We start from the raw sequence: 26,929 nt of genomic DNA on the forward strand, positions 1-26,929 counted from the left end.
AGAAGTATAGTAGTTTATAAAGTTTAATATCTAAGAGAGATACTACTAAATATAGATTAAAGAAGGTTACAAATAGAAAACTACCTTTAGAATAAGAGAAGGTCTATATAAGTACCTAGTTATACTATTTAGACTTACTAACGTACTAGTAATATTCTAAAGTATAATTAACGTAGCTCTATATAAATACCTAGAAAGGTTTACTATAGCTTACCTAGATAATATACTTGTGTATTTAAAGAGAGAACTAGAAGAATATAAAAACTACGTATAAAGAATACTATAAAAGTTTAGAGAGTATAGACTTCTAATAGCCTCTAATAAGAGTAAGTTCTACTATATAGAAACTAGCTACTTAGAGTTCTACCTAACCTAGAAAGAAATCTAGATAGAAATAGATAAGGTCTAGGTAGTTCTAGACTAGCTTGTACTCTAAATAGTAAAAGAAGTATAATTCTTCTTAGAATTTATAAACTACTACTAAAAGTTTATCTAAGAGTATTTATAGATTACTACTCTACTTATAGAAATTACTAAAAAGAACTAAGAGTTTAAGTAGAAAAACCTATAATAATAAGTATTTAAAACGCTAAAATAAACGTTTACTACTACACTACTACTATAAATATTTAATAAAAATAAACTAATATAGGTTAAAATAAATATATTAGACTAAGCTCTAGAAGTATACCTTAGCTAATCTAGAAAAGATAGTAAATACTAACTATACTTCTTTTACTTAAGAAAGTTCTTAGTACTAGAACTTAACTATAATATATATAATAAAGAACTTATAGCTATTATAGTAGTAATAAAGAAATAAAGAATATACTTAGAAGGTACTAAGTACTCTATTAATATAGTATTAGACTACAAAAACCTTATAGCGTTTATAATAATAAAAACGCTAAATTATTAATAAGTTAGATAGGTAGAAACGTTAGCTATACTAAACTTTATAATCTAATATAAAAAGAGTACTAAAAATAGAGCTATAGATATACTTAGCCGTAGAGCTAACTATATAGATACTATAAAAGAGAAATATAAAGCTATACTTTACACTAGACTAGATAGAACTCTAGAATATAATAGACTATAGATTAGCTAGATTATAGAAATTAGAGACTAGTAGAATAATAGGCTAGAGCTATCTAATAAATAAGAATAATAGAAAGTACTAGAAACATTTTAAATAGAATTTATCTAGAAATTTTATAGTATAATAACGTATAAGTACTAGAGAGTTAAGCGTACTCTTAAAAGGTTACGCTAAGAATATAAGTTTCTTGTAATAAAGAAAAAAGTTATAAGAATAATACGAGAATATATAGAGTACTAATAAAATAAGATAATTAGATATTAACTCTATAGATTATTATAACCTTTAAGACTACCTATAGTACTATAGTAACACGTTACTATAGACTTTATTATAAAGCTACCTAAATTAATTAAACTTGCATTATAAAGAGAGTGTAATACTATTCTAGTAATTATAAACTAATTTACTAAGTATATATATTTCTATCTAACTAGTAAAACTCTTAAAGCTAAAGAACTAGCTTATAAGGTAAGCTAATAACTATTTAGCTAGTATAGAATACTAGAGTAGGTTACTATAGATAGAGATAAACTATTTACGTTAAAATTCTAGAACGTACTACTTAGCTAAATAGAAGTAAGTAACTAAATATTAACTAGCTTCTACCTATAGACTAATAGATAAATAGAATAAATAAACTAAACTCTAGAAGAATATCTAAGAAGTTATATTAACTAAGAATAGAATAACTAGGTTAAACTACTATCTATAGTATAACTAGTATATAATATAGTAAAACAAGAAACTATAGAAATAACTCTCTATTAAGTATATTATAGCTATAAGGCTAGAATCTATAGATTTTTAACGTATATAGCTATAATTTCTCTAAAGGTAGAGAAAAAGAAATACTAAATAAGAATAATTTATAACAAACTATAGAAAATAGTAGAAAGAATAACTTAATAAGTAAATAAGAAAAGAATTAAAAGACTAACCTTTAAGAAGAGAGGTAAAGTTTTTATTCTATAGAAAAACTTACGTACTAAGTAATCTAGTAAAAAACTTAACTACCTATAAATAGAACTATTTAAGATTAGTAAATAACTTAAACCTATTAACTTTAGGTTAAAGCTACTACTAATAATATAAATATACTCTATATTCTATAAATCTAAGCTTAAGCTAGTACTTAATAGCGCGCTACTTAATAAATAAACTAAGGTAGAACTAAACTAGAACTATAAAGTTAAAAAAAACTAGATAAAAAGCGTATATAAGGTTAGTAGAAGTACTAGGTTAGATAGAAAAAATATCTACTAGAAGAGAATACCTAGAAACTACTAGAAAACCTTAGAAATTACTCTAAGAAACTTAAGAAGTTTTGTTAGTAGTACTACCTCTAAAACTAGAAGACTAGAACTCTAGATTCTCTAGACAACTCTAGTTAAATAACTAAAGAGGATTAACTAGTAGAATAGAGAGTTATAGTAGTAAAGATTACTATACCTTCTATTCTAGCTACTCTAGCTTCTTAATATTAGTTAGATTCTTTAAAAGTAATACGTTGTAATAACGCCGCACTAGATCTAACTACTTCTAGAGGTAGTTGCTACGCGCCTTAGTAGACTACTATAATTTAGTAAAACGCTCTACCTTAAAACTAGCCTCTAACTACTAAGAACTTAGATTAGCTAATAACTAATCTAGCTTCTCTACCTTCTTTAGATCTAATATCTTATTATAGAACTAGCCTTTTATAATATACTCTAAATAATAACTAGAAGATACCTCTATAATATAACGTAGGTTATAGAAATAGTAAGTACTATAAAAGTTATTAGATATATTAAAGCTAGTGCGTAGAATAAGGTTAGCGTAATAGTAGTAGTAAACTATTAAAGACTTAGTATACGTAGGTAGTATAGTAGAGATAGAAAGAAAAAAAAGAATATAATACTATAGAACTATAGATAGTACTACTCTTATATAGAAATAGTATAGAATAATAAAATACTATATCTAGAAATAGAATAAAGCTTTAGAATAACGCTTTAGAAGAAGAGGCGAGTATTATAATTATAGAATTAGAAATAGAGTTAGCTAGCTAGAATAAAGAAAATAATAGGCTAAGTCTAGAGTTATAAGATAAGAGATTATGTATAAAGTTATAAAAATAATTAGAGTTACGTAACGTAAATTAGATAAATTAGATAGAGCTAGATAGATTAGGTCTAATTTACAAAAGCTAGGTCTTAGTACCTAATCTAGCTAAGAAGGTATATATATATAACTAGAAGAAGCTTACTTCTTATAGCTTCTTATAGTTATTACTTTATTTATTAAATTACTATAGCGACTTGCAATTTATAGTATTATTACCTCTACCTCTTTATTACTAAATATTCTAGCCTAAAGTATACTCTTTACCTTCTCTTATAAAAGTAAGCCTTAGTCTTAGTTAAGAGAATAGCTTGTAATACTATAGTCTATTTAAGAAAAATATACTCTACTCTATTATAAATTATAATAGCTTTAAAGATAGCTATTCTATAACTTTTTATAGCTAATTCTATTATAGTATATAACTTTCTTTTTATAGTTTCTATTAGTTAGGTTTTAGAAAGTACTACTAGATTTCTATAACTTCTACGCTAAAATACTAAGCTAATAAAACTTTACTCTATAACTATAGCTAGTCTTCTATCTATATATTACTAATCTAATAAATAGTATAGAGTAAAGTAAAAAGTATATATATAATTTAGTACTTCTATACTAGTATTAACTATCTATAGAATAAAGTAAATATTCTAGATACGTATACCTAATCTAGTAGGCTAATAAAAATATTAGTAGTAGTTAGATAAGTTATTATAGATAAGCTAGCTAATAGAGTCTTCTAGCTAAGTTTATAATTATAAAATAAAGTAGAATAGTAAAGAGAAAATAATAAAGATAGTAGTTTACTATTTTAGTTTATTAAGAATAGTAGTTAGCTTATAGCTATACTAGATTTAGTTTACTTATATTCTCTAGCTATATTATAGTAAACTTAATATTTTAGCTATAATATATAAGATAAGTAGTAACTAATAAATAGTAAAAATAGTAAGAATAGTTTACTATAGTAAGTTAGTAAGAGATAGTAATAACTTTAATATAGCTAGAGTAAGTATAAATATTAATATAATAATATAAGTAGAATAGTATTATTATATATTATAAAGTAATAGATAATTATTTCTTAAGTACTCTAGTAAAACTAGAGCTTAGTAAAAAATAGTATTAAAATAAAATACTATTAAATACTATATAATATAAGTATATTAATAGAAGCTAATATATACTAAGATAAAATAAATATATTATATTATAGTAGAAGGCTATTAAGATAACCTCTTTTACTTAGTAAAACTACTAGAATATAAGTTCTAATAGTTAAAATAGTCTTTAAGACTTAGAGTTATATTTTCTATTTACTATACTATAATATTATAGTCTCGAAACTCTAGAGTATATAAATAGTTATAAATAGACTAGAAAAACTACTAAAAAGATAATTAATAGTAAGCCTAATATCTTAGTAGTTCTAGTTATAGAGAGGTTTCTCTCTAGAAAATAGCTTATTAACTTATCTCTTTCTATTAATAAAGAACTAGTAGTAGCTTCTTCTAGCTCTACTCTAGTAATAGAAAAGCTAAACGCTTATAATACTAATAATAAAGAGTAAGGTAAAGATAAAACCTTATATAAATAAAGTTAGATAAAGAAAAAAACTACTAACTAGAAGTAAAAGAAGAAGAATAGTATAAATAATATAGATAACTATAGAATATTAGATATATAAGTTATAGAAAAAAGTCTAGAATATATCTAATAACTATTAAGTAGCTTCTATATACTTATATACTAAGCTTAGAATATAAATCTATAAGATCTTCTAGATAAAAATTAGGCTAGACTACTTTATAGAAAAGTAATTTTAGAAACTTATGTTCTATAACCTCTTTATCTTATCTAGTTTACTAATAGCTATTAATAGTACTAAGTTTCTAAACTTATAATATTATAACTTAAAGCCTATAAATAATAAAATATAAAAGGTAAAACTTTTATAAAAGTACGTTTTAGTTTTAGTAACCTCTTAGTAAGTATAAATAAATAATAAGAAGAGAATATTTAATAAGATAAAAGTTTTACGCTAAACTAATAGCTAGAGTAGTAATCTTAATAAGCTATTTAACCTCTTAAATAAACGTAACTATAATAAATTCTAAATAAGATCTTTTTAGCTTATAGACCTTAGTAATAAAGAAATTTAGCGCTATAAATTCTAGTAATAAGCTAGCATCTAAGTATAATATTTTTAGAATATTATTCTAGCTAGAGCTATATAACTAAGCTACTTAATACTACTAAAAGAAGCTTAGAGAGCTAGAGTATAATAAGAAAATAGAACTAGTTATACAAGATTAGTACGAACTAAAGAAAGCCTAAATTAAGTAGAAATACGCTCGAGTTTAGCTTCTTAAATTACTAGCCTAAGAACGAGTAAACGTGCTAGTAGAGAAAATACGTAATAAGAACAAAAATACACCCTAGGTTACTACTACTCTAGCCTAGCCGCCCTAGGCCTTAGTTAACAACATCTAGACGCAGGACAATTAACTCCTATCTTAGACTTAATATAACAAACTAGTGTCCTAGTATACAACTCTAAACAACGAGACGAATAGTACGCCGCCCTCGGCTCAGAACAACAAGACCCCAGCGAAAGATGCGCTCGCGGACTAGCTTGATCTCTTAGAGGATAAGGCTGTTATCTCCCTGGTGAGACCCCGGCGACAGACTGACGCTTAGTCAATCGCCTTCCGATACGCGGGCCTCTGGCCCATCGTCTCGAAGAAGAGGGCGAAACCGACACCGCCGGCCGCCGACGAAGCCGCCATCATGGCATGGGAGGCGGGCGATAACAAGGCGATGACATGTCGGTGGCATCCTGTGATACATTACTACGGGCATGGGAACACCTGGCGAATCGCTTCGATCGGGACACGGGCAACACCTCCATCCTGCTGTTCCAGTCGCTCACCAACTTAAGGTACCGCGACGGCGGTGACCTCAAGCTACACCTAGATAAGTTCTACCAGAGGTGGACACGCGTGGCGAAGCGTTGCCTGTCGTCTACATAACCTGTGGCTGTCGCCATGAAGCGCGTCTTCGAGTCAGATGAAGCCAAAGGCTCCTTCTTTCTAGCCACCTTGCGGGACACGATGGACACGGTAATCGACAACCTGGCCACCCGCAACCTGCTTTCGCCACCATCGAGCCGAAGATTCTCGACATCGCCGAGAAACACTCGCTCGACTCGGTCGACTTGACTGCGGCATATGCCGTCTGCCAATCCGCCGCGCGCTCAACGGCCCCCGGAAAATCCCTCGGGTCCTTCAGAATGCACATGGTGTCGAAAGCACAACCTCACCTCCGTACGTGGAACACTCATCCTCTTCCATCCCTTGTTCCTGTTTTCCTTAGCATATGGCCGCTTTTGACTGGTGGCGCCTGCGCTTGCCTCGACAAACCCAATCAATGGCCAGAGTGGGCCACCCTCTACGCTAGCGCCAATATTACCATGCCGCATGCAACCGTTTGCGTCCAGCTCATGCCACAACGACGAAGTCGCGCCACCCACCCGCACACCGTCGCAGCTCTCGTGCTTTAAGAGTGAGATAACTCCGTTAGTATCAAGCGTTCTTTCCAACACCACAAGCCCTGAATCATTTCAGAAGGAAAGATGTGCCATTACATCGATACAGTCTTTGTTTTTTCCGGTTGTACAAGCAAACACAGAGTAACCAACCGAGCCTATACCCTCTGTTCCAATCCAAACCCCTTAGGAACGTATCGTCATTGCCAAGATGCTACTCCTGATCCAACTGTGGTACTTGGTTCTACAAAACGAAAGGAGGCATGTCCAGTTTGCAACGGCGAGAGGCCAGAAGTGGTAGTGGTAAGGTTGTCTAGATACATCGTCCAAAAGGCCGGCTAATGTACCTAGTCGTACGACAATTAACTGTCTAGGAATGGTCGATTGTCGGCATCGGAATACGCGCGCGCGTTCGTTGGTTTGGTCTGAAGTAGTATGAGGTCGGCAACAACTTCATCTGCAGAGGTATAAGAGCCATGCCAGCATTTTTTGATGATTTTGGCGACGGGAAGAGCCTCAACGTCTGGAAAGCACTGGTGTTTGTAATTGTCCTCAACTGTGTCGTCGGGTTCATCTTCGTAAGGCCGCGTAGTTGTCCAGATTTCATAGATAGTTGATCCTAGTGCAAACAGTTCGCTTGCAATGGAAGGATTCTCATCGTCGTCCCATCGCTGCGATCGGCATTCGTAACCAGCTCTGGCAGGCTCCCCATCAATTGAGGAGCCGCCAAAATCGCATATTTTGATCTCATTACCCTTCAAAAGAGCGTTGTGGCAGCCAATATCTCCTTGTATAACCCCTTTTTGGTGGAGGTACGCTATTCCCTCAGCGACTTGGCAGGACCACTTTAGGGCCTGCTTATGTGATGGAGTCTTCCCTTGCTTATAGAGTTTCCGTAGGTGTTTGCGGACTGGCTCTCCGAATCTCTCTAGAAGAATCCCTCGTTGAACTGAGGAAAAGTATTGGCATATTCGTGGATGACACCCTAAACGCTGGTATACGGATCTCTCGGTAAGGAGGTCTCGAAGGCATGAGGAGGTAGCGTACTGGTTGTCGTATGTGGGAGCGATTTTTACGACGGTGCGCTCGTCAAGAGGATATACAATGCCTGAGATTCCGACCCCAAGCCAATGAAGACCTGATGTTGAAAGGACGGGGAGGCTAGGATCATCTTGCATGATATGAGAAGCGCCTGCGTCGTCTTAGTAAAACAGTAGTGAGAGTAAATGGAGAGGACCTTACGTGAAGAAAACGTAGAACACCCCAGCGGAGGACTGCGGCGTGTGCTTCTACGACTGTCAGTCGTTGCGACCTGTTAATCCGTTCTTGGCGTTGTGCTGGTGCGGGAACGAGGTTCCACTGGGCTGAGGTCCTTCGATGCGCCTCCCAGCTCGTATGTCTTTGAAGGGCGCGATGACGCGGTGCGCCTACGCGATGGGCTTCTCGTCGATGAACGGTTGAGGACGGGGAGAAGCGGCCAACTGGGGGGTGGGGGTGTAAGAGGGTGAGAGCAAGGAGCGCGACTGAACAGGTTGTTGTTAATCGAGGGAGCTTTGAGTAGGAACCTCTAGCTTCAACACGATCGGAGCTAGTTTTACGTAGTGAAGGAGATGGAGGAGAAGCTAGGCGCCTTCGTAACGGCTAGAGAGGTCGCCCGGACCGAGATCCGAGGGGTAAACCCCGGCAGAAAACATCGAGCACCAACCACAAATCATTTAATCGCAGGACGACTAACAACGTTCCGCTTACAGGTGCTATATCAACGCCGAAGTCGTTGCGGCCTAGATCTCCAATCCCAATGCGCTGCCGCTCGAGTACTTGATATTACGGTCCCGCCGTCGGCGCCCCGACGTTCTTAACGTCTTCCGCAGTAGAGCGACCTCCCCACACGCGCTCAGCGAGCCTCGTTGGGAATCCTAGCGGCGTACTTAAACTAAGGAAACACCGCTTACAGATAACTAAAGCCCCTCCGCGAAGGCGTATCCGGCGCACGCAGGTAACTCAAAGGAGGGTCTTACCCGGTATGGTGCACGTAGCCTGGCGAACATATTCAACGTGCATAAGGGAAGGCTCGGAGGAATCACAGGTCAGTCGGACGAGGACTCGACGGTTAGAGGCGTAGGCCAGCTCATGGTAACGGGACACAAGCTTGGTTAGTGGAGGGGTGGGAGCAGGTTGCGCGGCATGGAATCTAGTGTGTGGTCCAGAGGCAGGATCCGAAATTTTGGTAGATAGGTCCATGTGCTTCATAGCATGAATAATCGCTTGTTTATGCTACCGCATTGGAACTGGGTGATGCTAAGCTAATTGCCTAGCCAATAGTCAAAACTGGACCATAGCCGACCATTCTGGATGGCCGTGTTGAATGGCTTGGGCCATTTCGAGAGGTCGCTTGCTAGTCCATCTGTGTACATATGCTTCATTTCTGTGGATAGAACCATTAGCAGCGCCTTGTACATATTCAAACCTTCTCTCTTACCTCTGTTTCATTCGATGGTGATATTGAATCGGCTGGCCTTGTCCGCTAGTGCCCTGCCCTTGTGTTACTCTCCTCGTACTAACGTGTAGTGCTATGCGTTTCGGCGTACGTGTGGGCGGCGGAAGGGCGGAGGAAATTCGAGAATGTCGCGTAGACTGCGGGGGTGAGCGCTTCGATGTCGGGCAGAGAGGATGTTGGCGGGTTTTGGCACGGTGTTGCGATACTTCGGGGCTGCAACGAGTGCTGTAGGCTGTTTGCGGCGGGTAGGATTGGTGAAGGTGGATACGTGAAGCGTGGAGAGGTAGAAAGGCTGTCTCTGCCGGGACTCGATTCGCGTGAGAGGTGATGGCGTTTAGCTGGGAGGCTCGTTAATGCGGAACGTCGCAAACATTATCAGTTAGTGATAGGCTGGCTAGAAAGCTCGTTGGTGACTGTGTTTTGCGTTATTAATGTCGCGCTAGAGGGCCGTCGCATCTCACGTTGCTATATCGCGACTAGACTGGCGCTTGTCCATATCGTAACAAGGGCTAAATGTTGGCGCGGGCGACACCAAGGCAGCGCACTAGTGTATCTAGTTGTAGTTACTCCGCGAGTTACTCCCAGATAACTCCGGGCCCGCAGGCACACCTGCAACGCCTGCCAGCGCCGTATTATTACTACCTGTTACGCTAGGATCGCTCAGAAATATATGCGACGGCCATACAAAGCCAAGCGAGCGCGGCGCAGGGCGTGGTTGTAGGTAGGCAGGCGTGGGCAAGCTGCTAGCTGGCTGGCTAGCTGGCTAGCTGGCTGGCTAGTTGCGGCGCGCAGGTCGTTTCCAAACTTTTAATGTTCTGTGGCTAGAGAGGCTGCGCAGGGCTCTAATTAGGCGCAGCTATATAGCAGTGCATATTCCTATCGTCTAATTAGCTGATTAATTGTTCTTAATCGCACCCGATTCCGATCGCACCTAATTACTTTTCGGCAGAATGTCGGAGTCCCTAATTAGGTAATTCTACTAATTTAAATTAGGTAATTTTTTTATCTAAATTAGAAATTAAAGTTTTACTAGTATTCTATAAATCTAATTATAATTACTCTACTTATACCTTACTATATAATTATAGAATACTACTAATATATAGAGCTAATTATTTATAAATAATTAGAAAGTATAGTAAGTTATCTAATATAAAATAAAAGAGAAAGCTATATCTAATTAGAAAAACGCTAAGTCTATATAAGTAAGCTTTTACTAGTACTCTTAGTAAGAAATATTAAAACTTTAAAAAGCTAGCTATAGGTAGCTCTATAATAGCTATAAGGTATAGAAATTATAATATTATTATTATATATTATATAAGAATTACTTATAAATATATATAATAGCTATATAAAATTAAGTAAGTATATAGCTAATAAAGCTATAGCTAGATATACTAGTATATCTAGTTATAGTTACTCTATAAGTTACTTTTAAATAACTCTAGATCTATAGGTATATCTATAATATCTACTATATTATTACTATCTATTATACTAGAATTACTTAGAAATATATATAATAGCTATCTAAAGCTAAGTAAGTATAGCGTAGAGTATAGTTATAGATAAATATATATAAGCTAGCTATAAGTATAGCTTTCTAAATTTTAACTAACTCTAGTAACTTTAGTATACTAGCTATAAGTATAGAATTTCTAAATTTTTAATATTCTATAGCTAGAGTATTCTATAGTAGCTTATAGAGCTATAGTAAGCTCTAATTAGTAGCTATATACGCTAGTTATATATAGTAAAGCTAGTAACTAATATCTAAACTAATACTAAATTACTAATTTCTAACTTACTAATTTACGTTACTAGCGCTCTTAGGTACTACTAGCGCTTTTAGATATCTAAGAGCTCTTTATAGGTATCTATAACGCTTACTAGCGTTATATTATTACTATATATTATGCTAGAATTACTTAGAAATATATATAATAGCTATATAAAGCTAAGTAAGCGTAGTATAAAGCGTAGTTATAGATAGACGCGTATAAGCTAGCTAGCTATAGCGCGTAGGTTAGAAAGACTATATAGTACTCTAATTAGCTATAGCTATATAGTAGTATATATTTCTATTATCTAATTAGCTAATTAATTATATCTAATTATATCTAATTCTAATTATATCTAATTACTTTTTAGTAGAACGTTAGAGTTTCTAATTAAGTAATTTTTTTATCTAAATAAAGTAATTCTACTAATTTAAATTAGATAATTTTTTTATCTAAATTAGAAACTAAAGTCTTACTAGTATTCTATAAATCTAATTATAATTACTTTACTTATACCTTACTATATAAATATAGTTAAGTTATTATAAGAGCTATAATAGTTTAACTTAGCTTTAACTTAGTACTTTAGCTTAACTTAGCTTCGCCTAAGTTACATAACTCTACCTAGCGCCTTAGCATAGGCACTCTGTGTATATAGAGAGCTCTTAGAGTATTCTTCTACTTCTTATCTTTAGATAGCTAAATTTAATCTAACCTACTCTACTAGCACCTCTTATTCTTATAGCTTATAGAGATAGTACTACCTATAGCTAACTTACCTAGCTAGGTGTTTAGAAACGCTTATAGTAGTAGAGACCGCGAACCTAGCCCTTATATTATTTAAAGGTTAATACCTCTTTAGCTAAAGATAGCGGTATAATATCTAGCTAAACTAAGTAGCCTTATTAAGAAGCGTTTACTAATAGCTATACTAAGAATTAGAGCTACGAGAGCCTAGTTACTTACTCTAAGAATCTATTAACATACTAATTAATTACTTACCTCTAGCGCTGTATAAGACTACTAGTAGATCTAGTTAGCGGTAGAAAGATACTAGCACTAAGCTAAAGAGAGCTATTAAGAGCTCTGTGTACGGGAGGACTTCTACAGAACTCCTACGTGTAGAAACCTCCCCCCCTCTTTTTTACGAATTACGAAAAATCGATAATTCTCTGCTCTGCTAGCAGAGCTAATAATCTCTCTGCGCCGCTAGCAGAGCCGACAACCCGCTGCCTCGCTAGCAGCTAATACCTCTCCTCTGTTTCGAAAACCGACAATTCTCTGCTCTGCTAGCAGAGCCGACAACTAGCTGCCCTGCTAGCAGCTAATACCCCCCCTCTGCTTCGAAAATCGACAATTCTCTGCTCCGCCAGCAGAGCCGACAACTAGCTGCCCTGCTAGTAGCCGATACCTCTCTGCTCCGCTAGCAGAGCTAATACCCCCCCCTGCTTCGAAAATCGACAATTCTCTGCTCCGCTAGCAGAGCCGACAACTAGCTGCCCTGCTAGCAGCTAATACCCCCCCCCTCTCGAACGAAGAATCAAGACATATAAGAGAGAGGAGATACTACAGAAGATAGTAGAGAATTTAAAGCCTATACAGGTAGGAGACTAGAGAGCCTTAGGGCTTAGAGACGAGCCCTCCCTGTAAGGGGGGGTGATGTAACAGTTCGACTTAGCTCTAACTTAGTGCTTTGGCCTAACTCGGCTCCGCCTAAGTTACATAACCCTGCCTAGCGCCTTGGCATAGGCACCCTGTGTATATAGAGAGCTCTTAGAGTATTCTTCTGCTTCTTACCTTTAGATAGCTAAATTTAACCTAACCTACTCTACTAGCACCTCTTATTCTTACAGCTTATAGAGACAGTGCTGCCTATAGCTAACTTACTTAGCTAGGTGTTCGGGGACGCTTATAGTAGTAGAGACCGCAGACCTAGCTCTTATAAGAGCTAGCTTTATAGTCTTTACTACTATAAGTATTTCTAAATATCTAGCTAGGTAAGTTAGCTACTAGTAGTACTATCTCTATAAGCTAAAAGAATAAGAGGTACTAGTAGAGTAGATTAAGTTAAATTTAGCTATCTAAAGATTAAAAGTAGAGAAAAAGCTCTAAAAGACTCTATATATAGAGGTACTAAGCGTTAAAACACTAGACTAGGTTATATAATAAAGTTATATAATCTAAAATTATATAACTAAGATAAATCTCTAAACTAGACTAAATTATTATAGTTATTATAAACTAATAATAGTAGTATAACTATTACTTTATTATTATCTATTTTCTATACTATAATAGTAGTCTTATTAGTAGCTAGTAGTATTAGTTTTATCTTCTTCTTTAAGATAATAGACTAGAGGTCTACGTATTAAAAGATAATAGACTAAGCTAATTACTATTCTAGGTAGTTTTCGTCTTATAAGGTAAGCTATAGTAATAATAAAAAGTTAAGCTTAAACTAGAAGATTAATATTATAATAGTCTAGTTTAGAGATTTATCTTAGGTTATATAACCTTAAGTTACGTAATCTTATTACGTAACCTAGCCTAGCGCCTTAGCGCTTAGCACCTCTATATATAGAGCCTTTTAGAGCCTTTTCTCTACTTCTTATCTTTAGATAGCTAAATTTAATCTAACCTACTCTACTAGTACTTTTTATTCTTATAGCTTGTAGAGATAGTACTATCTATAGCTAACTTATCTAGCTAGGTATTCTAGAGGCGCTTATAGTAGTAGAGACTATAAACCTAGCTCTTATATTATCTAAAGGTTATTACCTCTTTAGCTAAAGATAGTAGTATAATATTAAGCTAAACTAAGTAGCCTTATAAGAAGCGTTTACTAATAGCTATACTAAGAATTAGAGCTATAAGAGCCTAGTTACTTACTCTAAGAATCTATTAACGTTACTAATTAATTACTTACCTCTTAGCGCTGTATAAGACCTACTAGCAGATCTAGTTAGTAGTAGAAAGATACTCTTAGTAGCGAGCTAAAGAAAGCTATTAAGAGCTCTAGGTATAAGAGAACTTCTACAAAACTTCTACGTATAGAAACCTCTTTTTTTTTTTTTTAAAAACTAGTAATTCTCTACTCTGCTAGCAGAGCTAATAATTAGCTACTCTGCTAGCAGAGCTAATAATTAGCTACTCTACTAGTAGTATATACTCTTACTTCTTAAATAAGAAGCTATACTTAAGTTAAACTACTTAAATACTATAGGTAAACTCTTATAAAGTAACTCTAGAAGTAAGACTCTAGTTATATAGTACTCTTTTACCTCTATAATTCTTAAATTCTAGGTAGAGAACCTACTAGCTAGCTACTTAAACTAATATTATTATTGCGAATTACCTATTTAACAATATAACATAATAACTAATAAGAATTAGAATATTAACTTTAAATAGAAGCTAGTATAGCTACGCTAGAGCTTAGTAATACTAAGGTTATTAGTAGTAGATAGCTCTTATATACTCTCTACCTCTAGAAAGAAGCTCTAAGAGCTTTTTCTAGAAAAGCTAAGCGAAATTATTAATAAATTAGTTAGCTAATTACTTATACGCTAGATACTTAAATAATAAACCTATATATACTACTAGATTACTACTAATATATTTACTAAAGAAGATACTATATATAGAGAGTATTAGAATTTATAGTAGAAAAAAGCTACTACTTTAGTAAACATTTAATAGCTATAAGCGTAACTATAATTCTATTCTAGAAGCTAAATACTACCTACTCTATTAACTTAACGTGTAATATACTTTATAAATTAGATACTACGTATATGTAAAATAAGCGCGTTACTACTAGATAACTTAATTCTAGGTTCTTATCTAGCCGCGTATACGCTTACTATACTACTAGTAACTAAATAACGTCTAGAAAGCTAGAAGTTCTCTATTAAGTTTCTAGACTTTCTATTACTATCTATTAGTAAGGTTATTACCTTTAAGTAATAGAGAGATAAGTTATAAGATAAGCTTTAAGCTAATTATAACTAGTATATAGAAGAGATAAATAAGAATACTAAGAAAACTATTATAGCTTATATACGTACGTAGATAGAAAAAGATATATACTAAACTTTCTCTATAATTCTATATACTCTAAGAAATAGTAGTATACTAATTTTCTATAAATATATACTAGATTAGCTAGAGAGAAGCTATAGAAACCTATATAAGAGGCTAAATACTTACTATAATTTCTAGAAGCTATATTACTAAAATACTACTAACTTTGCGTACTTCTAGATTAATTTCTTCTATCTAGTGTAGAAGCACTAGCTTTTAATAGACTAATAGGTAGAGAAGCTTTATAAGAAGCTTCTAGTAAACCTACGTATATAGATAGGTGTCTACTAACATTAGTATACTTATAATTATAATTAATATATAGATCTTACTTAAGATCTTACTAGAGAGCTTATCTAAGAAGAAGCTCGCGTATTTAGAAAGATTAAAAAACGTAATATACTTACGTTAACGCTACGTTACGCACCTATAGCTCTTCTAGATATTCTACTAACGTCTAATAGAACTCTAGTAATTAAGAGACTAGTTACCTACTTTTAATACTAGTAAACTAGCTATATAAGCTATAATTACCTAAACGCTTCTATTATATAGAAAGCTATTAAGAACGTTAACCTAGAGAAGGTGCCTATAAAGCCTATAGAGCTATAAATACCTAAGAATAACACGTTAGAATACAAATCTAATAATTTAGAAAAAGCCTAGCTCTAGAAGAAGTCTTCTCTCTAGAGCTATCTACTAGAGTAATAAACCTACGTAAAAAGCTATTTAGTAGTTCTACGTTTACTCTACTCTACTAAATATCTATAAATAGTCTTATAATTAAGCTTAGAGGTCTAATTAATACTAGAGTAGGTAGCTACGTTCTAGTATACCTAAAGTACCTTTAGACTCTTAGAAAAAACCTCTATGTTAAGCTATCGCGTATAGAACCTATTCTCTTTACTAGATATAATAGATAACCTAATAGCTAGATAGATAAATACTTTAAAGCTAATTTAGTACTAGAAAGCTACTAAATATATATCTACTTTGTATATTATAACACTAGCTACTATAATATAATAATTAGTCGTAAGCTACTTAAAGAAGTTAACGTTTAGGTTAACTATAAGTAGCGTATACTAAGATAGCTAGATACTAATTAGTTAATTAATTATAAACGTAATACGTTTATCTCTATATAATCTCTTAATCTACTACTAAAGCTTAAGTAGCTTACTAAGCTAATGCTAATTACCGCGACGCCTTAATATTAGTAGTAAAAAAGCTAAGAGTAATATAATAAAAGAAGAGAGAATTATAACGCTAGAAGCTTTAAGAAAGCCTATATAAGATAGACAGGTAGCTTAAGAATCTTAACCTATCTACTAGGTTACTCTATAAGCTAAAAAAGCTACCTATTTTGCAAGAAATATGCCTAAAGGCTAAGCTTAACGTTAATATAGTTAGCGCCGCCGCTTTTATAATTAACGCGCGTAGAAAAAACATTATAATTAGGCACCTTAGTGTCTATAAGGTTAATTAGCTTATTACTAATAGAAAGAAAACTCTAGTTACTAATCTAGAGAAGAAACTCTACTAACTAGTTACTAATAGACTTCTATCTCTAGAATATACTAGCGTAACTATAGCCTATTTTTTTAAAAAAGAATTCTAATACTCTACTACTATATAAAGAAGGTATAGATTATAATATTAAGCTTATAGTAAAAAATATCTTAATAAATAGTTCTCTTTATAGTATATTACTAGAGTACCTATAGTTAGTACGCAATTATCTAGAGAACTACCTTTATTATAGCTTTATTATTTATAGTAATATATTATACGCGTTACTAGTTCTATTTACTAAAAAGCTAGGTAGAGAATAAAGGTTCTATATTAACTATTAAAAGCTTAACGCTATTACAAAAAAAGATATCTATTCTATCTCTCTTATCTAGAAAACGCTTATATGCCTATTACGCGCTAAGGTCTTTACTAAGTTAGACGTAAGGTAAGCTTTCTACTAAATCTAGCTAAATAAGTTAGTAGAGAACCTAACGTCTTTCTATACATAGTATAGTAACTATAAGTATTAAGTTCTACTTTTTAGTCTCTATAATAGCTCTACTACCTTTTAGTAATATATTAATAAAGTGTTATATAGCTTGCTAGATAATTTCTATATAGTCTATATTAATAATATTCTTATTTATTTAGAGAATCTATTTAAGTATAAAGCCTATATTACCTAGATACTTAATTAGTTATATAAAGCTAGATTATAAGTAAATATTAAGAAATTTAAATTTACTATTAAAAGTACTAAGTTTCTAGAATTAATTATAAGTACTAATAGAATCTAGAAGAACCTAGAGAAGGTTACTACTATCTAGAACTAGCCTGTACCTATAACTCTTAAGAGCCTTTAATTATTCTTAGTTTCTATAATTTCTACTAAGTCTTCTTAAAGAACTACGGCTAGATTATTCGCCCTCTTACTAAGCTACTAAAATAGAGAGCATAGTATACCTTTAGAAAAATTAAGTTTATAGTATTTTAGTAGGTTAAGAATCTTATACTATCTAATACTATACTAGCTTATTATTCTCTCTATTACTATATAAGAGTAGAAACAAACGCGTTAGATAGCGTAGTTACTAGAGTTCTTTTATAGCTTTAAGAAGATAGTATCTAGAGACTTATAGCTTTCTTTAGTAAGATAATAAATACTATCTAGATAAACTATAGTATTTATAATAAAGAAATACTAGTAGTTATTCTTAGCGTATAGAAGTAGAGAAGCTAGTTAATTAGCTTATAAGATCTAGAGACTTTTACAGTATTAACTAACTACTAAGCCTTAGAGTATTTTACTACTAAGTAGAAACTTACTACTAGGTAGGTCTACTAGATAAATAATATTACTAACTATAACCTTAAGCTTACCTATTAACTAGGTTTAGCTAATATAGCAGCTAACGCGTTATTCTAGAAGTAAGAAGAGCTTAAGACCTAAAAGAATAAGAATTATACTACCTATACAAGAGCTTTTCTAAGTAAGAAGCAAATTAGCCTCTTAGCTATTAAGTAATTATTAGGTAAGTTATTAGTTCTAGCTACCTAAAAATTAGCTAGTAGTACAATAGAAATCACTACTACTAATACGTTTATAGAGATACTCTCTACTAAGAATCTATATACTATAATTAATTAGGTTATTATAGCTAACTAGTTAGACAACTCTTTATAGCTAGCTTAAGAAAAAGCTACTATATTAGACTCTGTCTAGAAAATAGAAGATAGCTTATTAATCTATTAGAATTAATTAATAGTCTCTACTATTAACTATCTATAAACGTATTTAATACGCGCCGTGTATACTACTTAGGTAACTACCTATTTAGAGCGCTAGAAAACTACCTAGTTACTATAAGATTAATATTACTAGCTAGATATATAAAAAGCTATTAATACGTATATAGTAGTATATAAGGCTTACTACTAGAGCTATACTTTACGTAATAAAACGCTAGGTCTTCTAGAGCCTCTACCTATTTCTAAGAGAGCTTAGTAGAATATTTCTATAGATTTTAAGAGCTTCTTCTCTAATAAGAAAGAATTTAACTACGTATATATTATTGTAAATTAGCTAAGTAAGTAGAGCTTCTCTCTTCTCTACTATAAGAAAACTATAGCTTAATATATAGTAAAGCTATATTACTAATATATTTAGCGTATATATAGTTCTTCTAGGTCTATTATATTAGATTATAACTTATAGTTTACCTCTACCTTTATAGATAAGCTCTTTACTATATACTACTCGTAAACTAATAGAAATATAGAGATTATTAATTAATATTTTAATTAGCGTCTACGTCTATTTATTAACTACTACTAGAATAATTAGTTAGACCTTCTACTCTATATAAATTAGGTATAAGCTACGTTACTATATAAAACTATAGAATTAATAGCATACAAAATTAAATTTAGATACTAGCTAATATACTACTAGAATTAAAAGAAGCGTATAATAAAGGTTTCTACTCTACGTAAGCGTCTCTCGCGCTAGAAAGCTTAGAATTTTACTAAGAAGTAATATAATACTGTAGAAAAAGCTACTAGAATTATACAAAGTAATATTGTAAAAGCGTAAGCTAGATAGACGCTCTAAGTAAATAAAAAGCGCTAAGAACCTAATTTTACTATAGGCAACCTTGTCTATATTAAATCTTATAGCTTTTCTATAGATTAGTCTAGTATAAAGCTTAATTAATAGATATATAGCTTTTACCTAGTTATTATTATAAAGAGTTACTTTTTCTAGCTCTAGCTATCTACGTATATACGTATACATAACGTCTTTTACGCTAATTAGTTAAGAAAAGCCTTATAGCTATTACTAGAGTAAGTAGAGTCTAAGTAGCTATCTATTAAAGTTAATAGTAATCTAGAATAGCCTGTATATAAAATTCTAGATAGCTATCTTTATTAAAATTATCTTTAATACTACGCTATATAGGTTACTTATAATTCTAACTCTATCTAGTATAATACTATAGGCTTTATTAACGCTCTCTATAAGATAAAAGACTTTTACGTAGTATACCTAGATAAGCTAGAGCCGCTATTATAGTTAGATGCTTAAATTAAGGCGTATAAAAAGAAGAAGACTCTAGAGAAGATAGCGAAGAATTTAAAACTTATAAGAGTAGAAGATATAAGAGTAACGCAAAGATACTACTAAGAGATTTAAGACTCTACTAAGCTTATAGTATTATTTAAGAAGAAAGCCTATAATAAAGCTACTCTATAGACGTAGAAATAAGCCTTCTAGTTTAAATCTCTATAAGAATAAAGTAACTAGAGAGAAGGTAGTAGCTATAAAAGCGCTTCTAGTTTAAAACTAATACGAATATACTTACTATAAGCTAAAAGAGATAGTTAAGAGTATAACGTAAGAGTTTTAGAAGAAGAGAGACCTAGAAGGCGTATTTTAGAGCTTAGAGATAAGCTCTTTCTATAAGAAAGAGTAATATAATAGTCTAGTTTAGAGATTTACCTTAAGTTACGTAATCTTATTACGTAACCTAGCCTAGCGTCTTAGTACTTAGCACCTCTATATATAGAGCCTCTTAGAGTCTTTTCTCTACTTCTTATCTTTAGATAGCTAAATTTAACTTAACCTACTCTGCTAGTATCTCTTATTCTTATAGCTTATAGAGATAGTACTATCTATAGCTAACTTACCTAGCTAGGTATTCTAGAGGCGCTTATAGTAGTAGAGACTATAAACCTAGCTCTTACAAATATAGTAAGAAAAGTTACTAATAGTAGTTATAGTAGTAGATAATAGAGGTAATAGAAAAGACTTTCTAGTATAATAATAGAGAAACGTTTACTAGTATAGAAAAGTATAGTAGAAAGAGAAGAATATAGAAAGATAAGATATTCTACTTATTAATAAGTTATCTACTATTAGTAGTAATAATAGTAGAGTAGTATTATATAGCTAAATAGCTTAGTAATAGATAGTACTAGTAGTAATTTACGTAGCTAGTAGTAATAGGCGAAAATAGATAGTATAGCTAAATAAGTAGTAGTAATAATAGTAGTAGAAGGTATAGAATAAGTAAGCTATTATAGTATAATAAAAAGTAAAGTAAATTATTATAGTATAGTAGTTAGTAGAGCGCCGAGCTTATAACCTATTAAAGTAACAAAGTAAAGTGTAATATTATTAATTATATAAGAGCTGGAAGCTCTAGCTATATACACTAGGCTAGCGCGATCACATAATCAACATGTGATCCTTAACAGTAAACAATACGTTCCAGTCCTCCTACCAGGTGCCGTATGGCGGCTTCCGCCAACAAGAGCAACTCGAGGATTTCCCAAAGCTGGTCTACAGCGCAACTACAGCCGGTGCAAAAGATGTTGAGGCGTTCAAAATTGTGGTCCTAGAGCCTCTCCGCTGCCATATCCGTCTCCCCTGGGATTACAACCGCGGGCGCTCATGCAGGCTGTACTTATCCAGGTCTCGCCAAGATGACTTATTTGCAATCGACATGACAGAGACTAAAAGTTCGTTCGAACAGATCCAGTCGAGTGACGGCGAGAATGCAAGTGGCGACGAGAATGCAAGTGCGAATGATCTTATCCGGTGATTCGAAGAAAAGCTCCGCAACGGCGGGCTTTCCAGCATTCCATATGCTACTGATATCGATGCCACAACAACAAGGCAGCGCCGCCACGTAGGGCTCCGCAAAGAAGTCTCATCGCTCCTCTTCACGGTAACCGACTTGATCTCACTAAGGAGGATACCTGGTCTTCATTATCCCTACGGATACCTGTCTCATCGTTAGTTTAGTGCACCATTTACGCTCCACGTCGAGGACTTCCATCTACTCTCCATTAACAACCTTCACTTTGGTAGGAAGATATGGATAGTAATCCCGGAAGCATCTTTCGACACACTCGAGCAAAATCTACGGCAGCGAATCGATCGAGAGAAGGGCGACATCTGTTATCAGTTTGTTCGACACGCACCAACATACCTTCCTCTTAACATTCTTAAGCGATAGAAGGTCCAGTATTTTGTCATCGACTAACGGCCATATGACATTGTTCTTACTCTTGCTAAAGCATATTACCAAGGGTTTAGCACAGGTACTACACTTGCCGAAGCTATTAATTACGCCGATGAAAGTTGGAACTAAAACGCCGTTATCCCGTGCACTCAACAATGTTGCGATACAGCTATCACTGCGGAAAATGTCTAGTTCACCAGCTCTGATTTTAAGCTGTCTAGAGATAGTCCTTCCCAATCAAAAAGCAAAAGCAAAAGGAATGCTAGAATTAGCCCAGACTTGTTAGATTATCTACTAAAGAGGTCGAAAACAGCCCAATCAACATCGGTTCAGCGTTAGAGTAGCCAGATGGTGGTTAGAAGAGTACGAGAAGAGAATGGACTTAGCCTATAATGCAACTACGGCAGAGCCAGGCCACGAAAATACAATATAAGAGAGTTCGCGTGTAATGTGCTTGCGGGAACCTCGCACGAAGAAGGAATGCACTGCCCAGTTGCATGACATCGCGATAACGAATGTATAAACTATAGTGTCGGGGAGATAAGAGCCTAATAATCTCCGCTCTTAGGATAACTTCCGCGTCGACTATCCACAAAGCGCGACATAGCGCACATATTTCTCCCACAAGCTCGCCCGAGCTTGCTAGCCCTCTCTGGTCCGCCTGATCTCTCCGTTCGCCATGCCCACTCCAGCTTCAGATCGCCGTGGAAGCCGTGCGACGGGCGAGTGCTCCCTGGTGGGCCCTTGCCCGGGGGTCCCTCCACGGCGTCCGGGAGGCCGGTGTCGATTACATGGCCTTATCAGGCTTAGTCGACAAACGCCCCAGGAACCCAGGGAACATTTCTACGCGGTCCCTCGGGAACTGGCGGTTCTCGCTTCGGCCGTGGTCTAGCGAGAGCCTCAGCTCTGGCTGCGGGAGATTCGGCCCGGCGCTTGGCAACGCCATCTCTGTGCGCGCGAATCGGCTGCAGCTGCGGTGCAGCGGGTTGCGCGGGATTGCCTCCTCGGTTCGCGGTGACTGGCGGCGTGCGAGCAAAAGGCCTGCTGGGCGGTGCTAGTGGAAGGTGGCGTGGGCCGCGTGGTGGATATACGACCAAGGGGCGGGCGGCTGCTTTCGGCCGCTGGCGAGTTTTGCCGCCATCATTCCTAGTCTGTGGGGGTTTGCTTGGCCCCGCGGCTGGCGACGGACTTGCCTGGGGAGCCTTCTCGGCCTTAGGCTCGATGGGGGGATTTTCGATCGGGGCGTTGTTAATCCCCCGCCGTCGAAGAAGTGGACAAGCATCTGCGCAGCCGATGCCCGGCGATCTGGATGCAGCCTCGCCATGGGCTCGAGGGATGACTGCGAGGCTTTAGCTTCCAGTGCGCTCAGAACAATGCCGTAGTCGGACGTGTGCGGTGGAAACTCTTTGAACCGAGAGTCGACGGCAACGATGGTTGCGAAGAGGGACCATATGTCCATTTTGGGGCTCTGCGGGGCGTAGACCTTGCTCTTCTGGGGCCAGAGCTCAGGAGCCTGGTAGTAGCCCGTGCCACAAAACGTTTTGGCCAGCGAGCGGTGATGGGCGAGTCCAAAGTCGGCCAGCTGGAAATGGCGACTACCCTCGTCGGGCAAAGTGTAGTAGAGAATGTTGTCGGGCTTCAAGTCCCGGTGGAGCAGGTTCTCGCTTGCCAGGTAGTCGAGGGCGCTGAGCATCTGTCTTAACACGGTGAGGCAGAGCTCGTTATAGTCGGGAATCGGGGTGGTCTTGACAAGCGAGGTCAGAGAGCCTTCTCGTAGCGGCATAAAGATCTCCGGACAGAGAGTGTGGAAGTGTTGGTGACCTAGATATTCGATGATATGTGCCTAGGCGTATCGTCAGCACCACCGGGAACAGGCGGATAGGAGTTAGGGTACGCGATACCGACGCGGTTTAGCCTCTTCACGACCTTGATTTCCCTGTGGAGTAAGGCTCGCGCTGCATCAGCGTCGTCATATTTTTCGAGCTCGACCACTTTGATAGCAAATGTATGGCCCGAGGTCTGATCGACCGCTTGGAAGACTGTGCCGTAGGATCCCTCGCCTTTCCAGTCACGAAGATGCGGGATATTCTTGAAAAGAGAGCCCTTTACCGTATCTAGCCTGGTCATGTGCCACGACAGTGCCTCCGAGTTATCGGTCTCCGTTGGTCGGTCGCGCGATCTCACATCTTGTAACAGCTGCAAAGATGTCTGGTAGCCTTGAATAGTAAGGGTTTTAAGAGACTCGGTACCGGCGATCAGCCAGAGCAAATCAAATTCGTAAGATGCAATGGAGATCTCATAGTCCTACCCGTAGAGGATAACACCGTCCCCTGTAATTTGCTCTCCAGTGGTATCACCTCCTGGGACCTTCTGTACGGTTTTTCTCTCGTCTTTAGACTTGCGCACAGCGAATCTGACCGATGAAACCCGTTTCGATCTGACAGATAGAATAACAAGCTCTGTAGTAGGGTTGATCTTAAAGGCGACGTGAACTGCAGACATGGGGTTTCTGGGGCTGCTTTGGCGGAGAATCAGGTCGGCATTTCGTCCGAGTCTGGTGATGACATGGCCTCGAGGGATGGACGAGACATGATAGCCAACTTCAAGGCCAAGCGGGCCTTCCCTTGAGCTCAACACGAGGCGTTTATTGTCCGGGTGAAGGAGGGCGTCGTGGCCGACCTGATTGGTTGGTACGAGGTGGAAGAGTGTTTTTGGATGGGCGTTTGGAACCATGGCAAGAAGAGGACGGAGAGATGGAAGAGGACGGCCAGAAGAGTGTGAGAAGAGGATTCTATCTTATTTAAAGATGCACGCAGCACGGAAGGTGTCACAGCTAATGAATTGTAGGGGCCCGGCGCAGCGCGGCTGGTTGGCTAGTTATTATCCAGTGAGTCATATGAGGATTTACCCCTACAAGTTTCATTGGCTAGGATTGGCTCGCTTACACCTTCCCTGTTATTGCCATCGCTCCGCCAAGCAGCACGCGCTGATAAAAGCTTATCTATTGGCATTTCTTCTTCGGCATTTCGCGTTTCTTTCTTTCACGGCGACACGCCCACCACCCTTCTTCATACCTAACGACCTCAACCAGTTCAACCCTCCCCTCTTCACTCTTAGTCTCTTCATAGCTTCCTGTCCCGTCTACCGATCGGTCTAATCGTCAAACCATGCCTCCCTTTTTCGACCGTGTCCAACTTCACCAGGCTGTGAGCAGCCAAGCCGTCCCCGCCCTTGAGGCAATGGCTGCAAACGACAACCTGCGTTCGCTCCTCCGTTTTGAGCGCGATGATCCTCCGCCCTACGTATCGTCGACCGAGTCGGAAGAGCTCGACGACGCTGACCTTAACCCGCCACCGCGAGGTCGCCCGATGCCAGAAGAGCTGAAAGCCGTCATGGAGCGCCCGATCGACGACGACGAACTCGACCGCATTTCATCTATCTTGCGCTCAATCGTATATCCCGACGACTTCTATTACACAGAAGCGATGCGCGAGTATTACCGGCTCAACCACCGTAGTCGCGGCCCGCGGCCCGAGATGTTCAGAGGACTGGATGGCGTTCGGCGACAGGGTGTCATCGTTCGCCATAATGTTAAGCGTCGCTGGGAGAAGCTCGGCGTCTGGAATCCTGAGTGGGGTTTTGCCGGGCGTAAGGTGCAACCCAACGACAATTTCCGCAGGTGGACGTGGAGATGGCAGCCCGATGGGGCGGCAGACGACCTGATCCGCGCGTACCACGATGCGCGTGAGCTCGTTGCACGCGGCCTGCGCCTGCGCCAGAACCTGCGACGCGGCGAGCATGCCCCCGTGCTCCCGCGGTCTCGCCTCGGACAAGATACAACTACTGCCCAAGCCGAGGCGTTCCTCATCTCCAGGCCTTGGTTCATCTTTCAGATCGAAGTGGCCGAAGAAAAGGCGAGGTACCGTCGCCTCTCCAACGAGGATCGAAGACGCTACTCACACTCGGCCCGGGATCAAGTCATCGAGTGGTGGAAGGAGCGTGGGGACTGGAGGGGCGAGTTCAACGGGAACGACTGGGTTACTTCCTGGAAGTGGCGGCACGAGTCTCCCTCCCCAGAGCCCGAAGACCTCACACCCATCGACAACATGAAGGACAGCCCGCTGGAGGCGACAGACATGAAGTTCACTCCTTCTGAGATTGATGAGTTGGAGACTATTAAGCTCCCGAGATCCGAACAGCCCGAGGGTTTCTGGGTCATAGAAGAGGGAGACATGCCACCATCCTTTCCTGGACAGATGGTAGACGATGAAGCAAGGATTAGGAAACGCGAGAAAGAAAGAGCTGAGAGGCTCGAGAAAGCAAGAGCTGAGGGGCACGAGGAAGCAAGGATTGACCCTTTCTTGAAAGTATTTAAAGAAAAATTCTTCCCAGGACCGGGGCCGTTTCGTCTCTTCGGCCCGCCACAGCTAGTAGATCACGAAGAGGCATCCCTAGAAGAGCACGACGTATCCACAGAGCTCCAAGAGGACGCATCCGAGCTACAACGAGACGCCGCTTGCCCTCCACTGCAGAAGCAACGACGCCTGCGTCAGCGCCAACCGCAGGACGGGGTGGACAGGGCCCAAGACCAGGACCAGCTCCTCCCGCCACCCCGACGCAGTGCCAGGATCGCAGGCATGAAACGCCCCGCGGAGCCCTTACCGTCGCAAACGGCGCCGAACAAGAGACCTAGGGGAAGAGCAGTACCAAAGGCTGCAGCACCTGCCGCCGCACCTGCCGCCCAGCCTACCTCACGGAAGACCCATCGCACCAAGACAAGACTCGTCCCCGCACGCGCCCCACCAAAGGGGAAGACGGAGACTCGGCCGAGGCAAGGACGGGGGCGTCCGAGGAAGGAGAACGGACTAAGCATGCATTCTGCCGTGGGGAAGAAGAAACCAGCGAGGACACCGGCTCCGGCCGGGACCGGGAGCGACAGGGCTGCGGGAACGGATACGTCGGGTGTACCTAGGCGACGAGGGAGGCCGAGGAAGAATAAATAATATAAAGTAATTCTCTTCTTCTAGTATTTTAAAGCTAAAGGCGAATATAGTAGATAACTTATTAGAACTAGTTCTATAAGCTAAGATTCTATTAAAGATATAATCTAGCTAAGATAGAAATTTATAGTCTTTTACTATAACTCTTAGTTTCTATATAAGAACTTAAAACTTAAATCTACTATTTTATTTAAAATAGATTTACTACTTTATTCTTAAATTAACTTAGTACTCTATTATATAAGAGGCTATAAATCTAATAATATAC

The 26,929-nt window shown here is 37.4% G+C and overlaps 6 protein-coding genes across 6 annotated transcripts; 4 read left to right on the top strand and 2 right to left on the bottom strand.

Moving 5' to 3' along the window:
- Positions 1 to 6,039: 6,039 nt before the first annotated feature.
- On the top strand, positions 6,040 to 6,195 carry BU26DRAFT_388663 (uncharacterized protein; the record flags this gene model as incomplete). The annotated part of the gene is made up of 1 exon (XM_033822673.1): positions 6,040 to 6,195. A coding segment is annotated over one exon (156 nt), but the record flags the coding sequence as incomplete, so codon positions are not given.
- A 431-nt stretch (positions 6,196 to 6,626) lies between these two features.
- Positions 6,627 to 8,367, bottom strand: BU26DRAFT_469110 (kinase-like protein). Its single transcript, XM_033825308.1, has 2 exons — positions 7,998 to 8,367; positions 6,627 to 7,947 (listed from the first exon to the last, which is right to left on the bottom strand). Exon 2 carries the CDS (start codon positions 7,931 to 7,933, stop codon positions 7,118 to 7,120), a length of 816 nt encoding a protein of 271 aa, XP_033676451.1. The 5' UTR covers positions 7,934 to 7,947; positions 7,998 to 8,367; the 3' UTR covers positions 6,627 to 7,117.
- Positions 8,368 to 8,953: 586 nt separating this feature from the next.
- On the top strand, positions 8,954 to 9,630 carry BU26DRAFT_525273 (uncharacterized protein). The gene is made up of 2 exons (XM_033830469.1): positions 8,954 to 9,180; positions 9,235 to 9,630. The coding sequence occupies exon 2, from the start codon at positions 9,410 to 9,412 to the stop codon at positions 9,578 to 9,580; it is 171 nt and encodes a 56-aa protein (XP_033676452.1). The 5' UTR covers positions 8,954 to 9,180; positions 9,235 to 9,409; the 3' UTR covers positions 9,581 to 9,630.
- An 11,812-nt stretch (positions 9,631 to 21,442) lies between these two features.
- On the top strand, positions 21,443 to 21,655 carry BU26DRAFT_440919 (uncharacterized protein; the record flags this gene model as incomplete). Its single annotated transcript, XM_033824430.1, has 1 exon — positions 21,443 to 21,655. A coding segment is annotated over one exon (213 nt), but the record flags the coding sequence as incomplete, so codon positions are not given.
- Positions 21,656 to 22,561: 906 nt separating this feature from the next.
- On the bottom strand, positions 22,562 to 24,488 carry BU26DRAFT_544484 (kinase-like protein; the record flags this gene model as incomplete). Its single annotated transcript, XM_033831741.1, has 4 exons — positions 24,029 to 24,488; positions 23,567 to 23,965; positions 22,851 to 23,504; positions 22,562 to 22,702 (listed from the first exon to the last, which is right to left on the bottom strand). Exons 1-4 carry the CDS (start codon positions 24,392 to 24,394, stop codon positions 22,562 to 22,564), a joined length of 1,560 nt encoding a protein of 519 aa, XP_033676454.1. The 5' UTR covers positions 24,395 to 24,488.
- A 203-nt stretch (positions 24,489 to 24,691) lies between these two features.
- Positions 24,692 to 26,729, top strand: BU26DRAFT_525276 (uncharacterized protein). The gene has a single exon (XM_033830470.1). The coding sequence runs from the start codon at positions 24,829 to 24,831 to the stop codon at positions 26,662 to 26,664; it is 1,836 nt and encodes a 611-aa protein (XP_033676455.1). The 5' UTR covers positions 24,692 to 24,828; the 3' UTR covers positions 26,665 to 26,729.
- Positions 26,730 to 26,929: the final 200 nt, after the last annotated feature.

This window comes from Trematosphaeria pertusa (genome assembly GCF_010094035.1).
Source record: "Trematosphaeria pertusa strain CBS 122368 unplaced genomic scaffold BU26scaffold_24, whole genome shotgun sequence".
Taxonomy (NCBI): domain Eukaryota; kingdom Fungi; phylum Ascomycota; class Dothideomycetes; order Pleosporales; family Trematosphaeriaceae; genus Trematosphaeria; species Trematosphaeria pertusa.

Excerpts from the sequence above, each read along its gene's own strand:
- BU26DRAFT_525276 (XM_033830470.1), top strand. The coding sequence starts at position 24,829 with ATGCCTCCCTTTTTCGACCGTGTCCAACTTCACCAGGCTGTGAGCAGC.
- BU26DRAFT_525273 (XM_033830469.1), top strand. The coding sequence starts at position 9,410 with ATGTCGGGCAGAGAGGATGTTGGCGGGTTTTGGCACGGTGTTGCGATA.
- BU26DRAFT_469110 (XM_033825308.1), bottom strand. The coding sequence starts at position 7,933 with ATGCAAGATGATCCTAGCCTCCCCGTCCTTTCAACATCAGGTCTTCAT.